The sequence below is a fragment of the Microtus oregoni genome, unplaced genomic scaffold, assembly GCF_018167655.1.
Source record: "Microtus oregoni isolate MIOR12 unplaced genomic scaffold, Mior012 000059F_ref0000304, whole genome shotgun sequence".
Classification (NCBI taxonomy): Eukaryota; Metazoa; Chordata; class Mammalia; order Rodentia; family Cricetidae; genus Microtus; species Microtus oregoni.
This window is the reverse complement of record NW_024543835.1, coordinates 10,934,895-10,944,391: the sequence shown is the minus strand read 5'-3', so window position 1 is coordinate 10,944,391 and position 9,497 is coordinate 10,934,895. Positions and strand designations below refer to the sequence as shown.

Genomic DNA, 9,497 nt, shown 5'->3' with positions numbered 1-9,497 from the left:
ACTCCTCCCTTCCCACCCCTCCTCCTCCCCCACTCCTTCCTTCCTACTCCTCCTCCTTCCCCACTTCTTCTGTCCCATCCCTCCTTCTTCCCCACCCCTTCTTCCCCCTCCCCCATTCCTTCCCCTCCTTCCCTCCATGCTCCATCATTAGAGATTCTCAGTGAGATATCATTTTCACACCAGATGGATTTTATTTTCACATCCAAATACTGCATAGAAACAATTCAGTCTACACAGTTTCCATTGCTGTCAGGCCTTTGGAAGATCCGCAGGCCTCTGTTGGTAGGGAGGCTATTGACTCTCCATGTCAGTTATTGAAGCAGTGGAACTCCCTAAGCTGCTGTGGTCTGGGTCAGTCTCAGTGCGAGCTAGTTCTTTCACCAGGTCTTGGTAGTGACCATACATTGCTTTCCGGATGACATTTTTAGTCTTTTTCGCAGTTTTCTCAGATGCCTTTCTTTTTAAGGCCCGTGGTGGCGGGGTTTTCTTGCCCTTCTTGATAGTCTTACGGACCTGGAAGGACAACAGAGTAAAGTGACATGGGTCTTCAAAAACATGGAATACAGAAGGGGACTGAAGGAGAAGGGCTACGGGTTGAGTGAGGAGTTGACACCAGGACAAGAAAGGTTTAGGAGTGCTAGGAGGGGGCAAATCACTGGAGAAAGAAGTCTGCTTAACTCGGGTATTCTTACCTTATTGGGGTTTCTGAAGCAGAAGCTGATCTCACCACCATTCTTCTTGCTGGGAGTTTTGGGCTTGCGGCGACTCTTGGGCTTTTGGGTCACGGTACCGGAGGTTGATGGGCTCACATCTGTACGAGGATCCTGCGACTTTTTGGTGGCCTTCCCCATTCTGAAGCCTGGTTTGGTCTGCCTCAACAGCGCTGGGGCACTGGACTTATGAAGCCACCCAGGACAATGGAAGGCCACACCCTTGAGTCCTGATTGGTCAGCTGCTTTGGCATCACAAAGGACTGTGTCCCGGATCTGAGCAGGCACTGGACTGGAAATCACAGTGTGGCTCAGAAACGGAAAGTACCATCTTTGACAAGACTTGTTGAGGGAGATGCTGTGAAGGCTATTGCCTCCAGACAGGAGGCTTTTCTTGACTATCTCCAAGAGATTGACGCCACCCATTTTCACATCCCTATGTTGTGATAGAACATGTGGCAGAGGGTTTGCTCCAGTAAACTCTTCCCAAAACACGCCCCCCCCCACACTCAATGGTTCATTCTGCCATGTCCCTTCCTTAGTAAGTGAGCTAGAGTTTGGTGTGTTTTACCTTCAGTCCTTCCAAAATTAATATTGAAGCCTCACTGCCTATGTGAATCACCCCGTAAATAAAGACAAAAAGAATCTATTCATGAATGGATATCTCCCTACCCGGTGAATTTGGCATTAAAAGCATGGTGTGCTGGCAAGTTTTATGTTAATTTGGCACAAGCTAGTGTCATCTGAGAGGAGAGAGCCTCAATTAAGAAAGTGCTTCCACATTCAGAGGTCCAGTTTGATCCCATGCTTGTTCAGTCCCAGTCCAGCTGGCTTTGCTGAGCTCCCATTAGTTCAGGCACACTGTCTCAGTGGGTGGACCAACCCCTCATGGTCCTGACTTCCTTGCTCATATTCTCCCTCCTTCTGCTCTTCAACTGGACCTTGGGAGCTCAATCCAGTGCTCTGATGTGGGTCTCTGTCTCTATCTCCATCTGTCACCTGACAAACGTTCTATGGTGATATTCAAGATAGTCCTCAGTCTGTCTATGGCCAAGGCCAGTTCAGGCATCTTCTCCTCCACTGCCCAGGGTCCTAGCTGGGGTCATCCCCGTGGACTCCTGGGAACTCCTCTAGAGCAAAGCCACTTGCTAATCCTAAAATGGCTAACTCAATTAAGATATCTCCTTCCCTACTCCCATATCCATCCTTCCTCCATCTCAACCATCCCACTCCCCCAGGTTCTCCCCAACCCTCCCCTTCTCCCCTCTCACTCCCCTCTTCTTTTTCCTCTACCCTCTCCCTGTCCCCATGCTCCCAACTTTTGCCTAGCGATCTTGTCTGCTTCCACTTTCCAGGAGGATCTATATGTTTTTTTGTGGGTTCACCTTAATACTTAACTTCTCTAGGATCATGAACTATAGGCTCAATGTCCTTTGTTTATGACTAGAATCCACTAATGAGTGAGTACATACAATATTCATATTTTTGGGACTGGGTTATCTCACTCAGGATAGCTGAGGGGCCAATGATAATGGCACTGGGATTTGTCTCTACTGCATGTACAGGCTTTTTGGGATCCTATTCTCTTTGGATGCTCACCTTCCTAGGTCTGGATGTAGTGGGGAGGGCCTTGGACTTTCCACAGGGCAGGGTTCCTTGCCCTCTCTTAGGACTGGAGGGGGTGGGGGGGGCGGGAGGGAAGTGGGAGGAGGGGAGGAAGTGGGAATTTTGATTGGTATTATTTATAAAGTAATAAAAAACAAAATAAACTAGAAGCTAAAAAAATAAAAGAAAAGAAATAAATAATTCTTTAAGTCTAAGAAAAGAAAGAAAGAAAGGAATAAATAAATAAATAAATAAATAAATAAAGTGCTTCTATAAGATGGTGTAGGCAAGACTGTAAGGCATTTTCTCTCCAGATCCATCAACCCTTTCCTTACTGCTGTGGTTTGCTATTAGGAGGTGTGGCCTGTTGGAATAGGTGTGACTTTATTGGAGGAAGTGTGTCACTAGGGGGTGAGCTTTGAGGTTTCAGAAGCTCAGGTGAGACCTAGTGGCTCAGACTTTCTTCCTGATGCCTGTGGATCCAGATATAGAAGTCTCAGCTACCTCTCTCCAGCACCACGTCTGCCTGTGTGCCACCTTGCTTCCCACCATGATGATAATGAACTAACCCCTGAACTGTGAGCCAGCCCGGTTAAATGTTTTCCTTTGTAAGAGTTGCCATGGTCGTGGTGTCAATTCACAGCAATAGAAAACCACACTCTAAGACACTTACTTATCCAATATTGTGTCCTCTTAAAAACACACACACATTAAGAGCAAGTTGTGCTGCTCAAATGTCTTGGATTTGTGGCCTTCCGCTGGAGCATAGTTAATTTACCAGGGGCTAAACTCTTAGAGAAAATGGTCTCTTCCTCTCCTAATGGCTAATAGTTGCCCATAGCTCCATAGCCATGGATGGAATTTTCTTCCCAGCTTCAATTTCCTTGTTGTGGTTTGGTCTGCTTGGGCTTGCACAGGTTGGTGCATGCTGCCCCAATTGCTGTGAGTTCATAAGTGTAACTGTTCTGATACGTCCAAAAGATAATCTTTTCTTGAGCTCGTCCATTGCCTTTGGCTCTCGTACTTTTTCTGCTCCCTCTTTTGTAATGATTCCTTAGCCTTGGGAGGAGAGAGTGTGGCTTTTATGTTCAATTTACAGTTGAGTCTTCTGCAATCTCTTATTCTTTACACAGTGACCAGTTGTGGGTCACTGTGCTGATCACTATCTACTGCAAAGAGAAGCTTCTCAAATGAGGGTTGAGCAATGTGTTGATCTTTGTGTATAATGAAACTTCATAAGGAGTCAGTTTAATATTATGCTAGTTTAGCAAAGTAATAGTAGTAGGTTCTCCCTAGGGACTATGACCTGTCTAGCCCAGAGGTTCTTGCTCAGATAATGGTGCCAAGTATGGGTTTCGTCTTGTGGAGTGGGAGGGATTGAAATCAAATTAGAAAGAGGCTAACTACTCCTATGATGTTCATGCCACTATTGCACCAGTGGGCAAGTCTTGCCAGGCAGTTAGTTTTGTAGCTCTCAGGGTAAACAAATGGATGTGATTGGTGGTTGATTTTCTCGTTAGGTAGTGTGCATCTTCTGTCACAGTGAGAGCTAGCCAGTAGAAATGAAACCCCCTGAGCAGTGCTAGCTTGATTTCTCCATTTTCTCTGTAGTTTCTTCAGCACTAGGGCCTTATCATAAGCAATGGTCTGTAATATTTTGAGAGTCTATGGGACCTCAGTGGCCAACAATTACAAAAGAACTATCCCTTTCCTGAAGCCGGACTTATTTGTTAGCCTTTGATGTCTAGTAGAGGCATTGTTATCGTTTAATTGTTATATTTTAATCTCTCTCTCTCTCTCTCTCGCTCTCGCTCTCGCTCTCTCACTCTCTTGTGTGTGTGTGTGTGTGTGTGTGTGTGTTAAAATTTCTTTCTATTGTAGGGCAGTGGTGGCACATGCTTTTAATCCCAGCACTCGGGAGGCAGAGGCAGGATGATCTCTGTGAGTTCGAGGCCAGCCTGGTCTCCAGAGTGTGAGTTCCAGGACAGCCAGGGCTACACAGAGAAACTTCTATTAATTTTTCTTTCTGTATTTTGAGATAGGAGGTCATCTAGCCCAGACTGAACTCAAGTTGCCGTCAAACTTACTACGTAGCTAAGGATGACCTTGGCCTCTCAGTCCCCCTGTCTGTAGTTCCTAAGTGCTGGGATTACAGGATTGAGCTATCACTCTTAGTTTGTCTGGTACTGGGTAGGGAGTTACATCTCCATTCCTCTACTAGGTATTTTGAGTAGTTTCATGGTTTGCTGCCAACCATGTTTATTTTCCTCTGCTATAGAACATTAGATGTTTTTCCTCCTATATAGCGCCATTCCTGTACTCATTAGCCATCCTCTCTCTATTCCTCCCTCCCCAATGCTCTCAACTCTTTATTGAAACCTAACATATATACTTCAATGTGCACAATTATAATTGAAACTGTGATAAGTTTTCCTAGCATGAACAAGCCAGTGTATCCAGGGCTCCAGATGCTCTTTGCATACTGAGTTTCTTGTCTTCTCTTTCCAGCCTCCTAACACAGCAGAGCATTTTTTCCCTTCTTTCAAAGTTCATTTACATGGAATTATGCCCTAGCTGTTCTTCCTTTCTCTTCATTAAAAATATTACATTTTTATTTGTTTTGTATGTGCACATGTTTATGTGTGTCCGTGTGTATGTGCCATGCATGTGTGAAAATGTTAGCGGGTCAACTTGCAAGAATCAGTTCACTCCTGATTTAAGGGTCCTGGGAATCAAACTCAGATCTTCAGTCTTGGCAGCAGGCACCTTTACCTGATGTGCCATGTCATTCCCACCTTAATTAAGTAATTTGTTTTTTTAATCTTGTTTTTCTTTAGACAGGATCTCTATATGCCAGCCTTGTATTTAACTTGTTGTGTAATGGACAATGGCTTTGAACTTCTGGTCATCATGACTGCATAAGCTGCCATGATGAGCTTGTATAGTACTGGGGAACTCAAGGCTTGGTGCATGCTAGGCAGGCATTCTACCAGCTGAGCTACATCTAGGTACAAGCTATTCTGTGACTAGTTTCTGTCTCTCAACACTTGATCCATGAGACTCATCTTTTTGCTTTGTATGTTCAAAGTTCATTTATTTTCCTCCTATCTAGTATTCCATCATGTGAGTATATTGCACTGTTACCATCCATTCTGCTGCTCACATTGCCTCTCATTTTTGGCTTTTATGAATAGTGTTGCTGTGAACATTCTGAAACTGGCCCTTTCTGTAGATATTTGTGTACATCTCCATTATGTTAAAAGGAAAGCATGGAATCATGGCCTTAGGAAATGCTTATGTTCAACTATAGTAGATACTGACAGTTTTCCAAATTGTTTGAACCAATTCACCATTCTCCCTGCAATGTAGTTTTATTTACTCCATATTCCTGTAAGCACTTAGTACTCTTTGTAATTTTGATTCTAGCTATTCTTTGACTGCATAGTGGCAAGGAATTATTATTTGCATTTATTCAATATAGAAACGGGGCCCCTTCCTTTTTTTTGCACCCATTTGGAGTTTCCCTTTTGTGTAGTGACTGATCAAGTCTTTTACCCATTTTTGTATTGAACTGTCTGCTCCTTCCGAATAAGCTTTTCTCTTATGTGCCTTGTGTCATCTTGATTTGAAAGACCCTAGGTGTACTTACATAATTTGATTTAAATTTTGTTTGCATAATTTTCCCAATAACATTAGACTGTTTAATTTATGCTCAAATAACCAAGAGCCTTATTTTTATGCTTACTGTGTGTTGGTTTCAAAATGATGTTGCAAGTAACTTGGCAAGGAAAACAAGTATTTTGAAAAATTTCACCACTTCAACTGTGCTGATGGCGTGTGTGCTGTTCTAACATGATAAAGCTTAGCTGCAAGAATAAGTTCAGCCACCATTCCATTCTGCTTTAGCAGACATTGTGTGAGCATTTGAGGTACGTCATTTTCACTTTATGTCCTGCAGATTGCTAGAGAAATATTCATTTGATCCCAATATGCAATTTATGTTGTTTCATCTTCAGTCCAATCATTCTCATTACCCCCATCACCAAGCTTTTGTTTATAATGTCCTGGTTTTTAATCTGTAATCCATTTCTAGCTTTACAGGTGATAACTTCAAGCAATCTGAAAAAAATGTAAATAGAAATAGCTCAACAAGAGATTGCCAAATACTATGCATGGTTCTGGCTTTAGATTTGAACTGCCTTAACCCATATGAGGAAGGTAATGGTATCAACTTCATTTTATAAATAGGGAAGCTGGAACCCAGGAGAAATAATTTGATAAGTCATGAACATGGGAAGTGGGAAATGCAGAATTTGAGCCCTGATGCCTAGCCCTCAGTACCTTTACCTGACATTATCAGATAGACATGGCAGACTTCCTACTACTAGAATGCTCATTAATATCTCACTGTGTGTGTGTTTGTGTGTGTGTGTGTGATCATTATTGGATCTTATTTCTTGTATTTGTTTAATAAAATGCTGATTGGCCAGTAGCCGGGCAGGAAGTATAGGTGGGGCAACCAGATTAAGAATTCTGGGAAGAGGAAAGGCAGAGACTCAGTCACCCACCAGACACAGAGGAAGCAAGATAAGAATGCTGCACTGAGAAAAGATACCAAGCCATGTGGCTAAACATAGATAAGAATTATGGGTTAATTTCAGTTGTAAGAGCTAGTTAGTAATACACCTCAACCCAAACAGTTTATAATTGATATAAGCTTCCTAGTGTTTCTTTGGGACTAAACAGCTGCAGGACCAGGTGGGACAGATATTTCTGTCTACCTTGGAGGTGTCTTTAAACTTGCTATCCTCTTTTTTTGGCTTCACAATTGCTGAGATTGCAGGCATGTACCACTATGTGGGGCCACACTTCGCATATTTTCCTTTTATCAATACCGTTATTGAGTACATAGAAACTCTAAGTAAGTGGTTGATTTGCGAAAACTGGCAAGGTTGGTCAGGATGTTTCATGCATCCCAGTTGCTGGTGCATAGCTCCATCATTTTACTTTCTCCACAAGCTCAGGCAGGCCATTTGCACTCTTCTGCCTCTTCCTTCTATGGATCAGAGCTTGGCCTTTATGTAGATAGTAGCAAAAGCTAGGCCATCTCTCTGTCTCTGGTCTCACATTTGGACTTGGGGCCTTTGAGATCTTAAACCCCAGCAACACTTTCTGCCCTGGAGATGAATGAGAAGTCTACATCTGTATTTTGAACATCAGCCCAGCTGGTGGCAAAGCCGTACTGCAATTTCCCATTTGCTGCTGCTATCTTTAATGTAAATCTCAATGGGATAGCAAGCAATGTTTTGGCCCATACAAACGATGTTGGGGATTATTAAATATGATTTTCATTTAGAAAGAAGATCCCCTGGGTGGCTTTTATCTTTGTTTTGGGAAACAAATTGGCCCTTCTCTAGCATTCTGAATATTAAAATAGAATTGGATATGGAATTCTGCTTTGGACCTCATCCAAAAGATTCTAATTATTCAAGGCATACTAAGAACTAGATATAAAGTAGTCTTGCCTACAAGGTGGACCAGACCCCAAACTCATTGTTAGTAAAGATTTAGCTATTCATTTGTGTCTTCTTATACCTGTGAGTTTTTTTTTAAATAAACACTTTTTTCTTGTATGATAGTATGATGAATATTTTAAAATATCTGTCTTCAGAGAGGGAAAGAAAAAAGAAAAATAAGAATGCTTTGGCTTTTTGTTTTTCATCTGTGGCCCCAATGGTTTCATTTAGAACTCTGCAAATATGAGCTTTTTAGAATTATGTTTAGTGGAAATTAAGTGGAGACCTTGAGAGCCAGACTTACTGTCTGGAATTTGCTCTCTAACCTGTAGCATTTTTATGGCGTTATTAGTTCTTCAGGATCCACTTTGTGAGACTACATTTTAAAAATGTGTATCTGGCAGAGGCCACTGTTCTTGGGCAACAAACAGAGGTCAATGTGGGTGGCTAATGTTATGAGACTGAAATCCAAGCAATGAGCAAGTAGCAAGGGATACACCAAGAGAGCTGTTGGTTGTCTCTGGGTCTTGGGTCTTTCTTTTGTTTTAACTTTGAGTCTTTCTACTTCTGCCAGGTGTTTCTCTTTCTTGCATGGCAGGAATGAGTTCAACAATGTGATACTCCAATAGCAACAACCCTGCTTCACTCAACTCAAGATATCTTTTTTTCTCATCTGCTATGTTCTGATTCTGTGCTTTCAATGCTTTCTTGGTCTTTTGGAGGAGGAAGACTTTATGATTTATTTGGAAATTAATCTAGAAGTTTCTGTTAGGCATTATAGTAATAAATTTGGATTTATTGATACACAAAATGCAAATTAACTGATTCTGTTATGAGAAATTATGTATGGCCTTATATTTGGCTTTCTTTCATTATATTTTATGGAAACAGGGTTTCACTATCTAGTGCTGGTTGGCCCAGAACTCCCTCTGTAGACTAGGTTGACCTTGAATGTACAGAAATCTGCCTGTTTCTGCCTCCTGAGTACTAGGATTAAAGTATATGGTCAGTTTTAGAGAAGGTTCCATGAGGTGCTGAGAAGAAGGTATATTCTTTTGTGTTTCAGTGAAATGTTCTGTAGATGTCTGTTAAGTCCATTTGAGTCATGACATCTGTTAGTTCAATTATTTCTCTGTTAAATTTCTGTCTGGTTGACCTGCCCATTGTGGAGAGTGAGGGGTGTTGAAGTCTCTTACTACTAGTGTGTGTGGTTTGTTCCTCGTGGTACAGTCAGTGTCACAGTTCTAGTTACCCCATTGGTTACTTGGTGTTTCTGTAGATAAGCTCAATGCTGCTGTGCCTTGCTCTGCTCATTTGCAGTTTGCTGTCTCAGACCTACTTTGGCCTAGGCTGTTGGCTTTGCCCTGTTTCTATAAATCCTGGTCTGGATCCCCTCCTGTAGAAGTCCTGGGCTTGGAGTTGAACCTGTTCTGGTGGAGATGGCTGACTCTGGATCTAGTCACTGCCTCAATCCTGATCCGCCAGTGTCCCAGGACTGGGTTGGCTTCTGGGACTGGATTTGCTCCTGGCTTCTTTTCCTGGTGGAGCTTGTTTCCTCAGGCCCTCTCTGTCCTAGGTAGCCACTCCTGTGGAATTTGTGCCCAAGGTGGAGTTCCATGCCTCAGGGCAAATGTGGCCTAAGTTACGGGCTTTGACCTGTATCTGT

At 42.5% G+C, this 9,497-nt stretch overlaps 1 protein-coding gene across 1 annotated transcript; it reads right to left on the bottom strand.

Moving 5' to 3' along the window:
* Nucleotides 1-291: 291 nt before the first annotated feature.
* Nucleotides 292-1,136, bottom strand: LOC121439020. The gene is made up of 2 exons (XM_041639513.1): nt 693-1,136; nt 292-513 (listed from the first exon to the last, which is right to left on the bottom strand). Exons 1-2 carry the CDS (start codon nt 1,134-1,136, stop codon nt 292-294), a joined length of 666 nt encoding a protein of 221 aa, XP_041495447.1.
* Nucleotides 1,137-9,497: the final 8,361 nt, after the last annotated feature.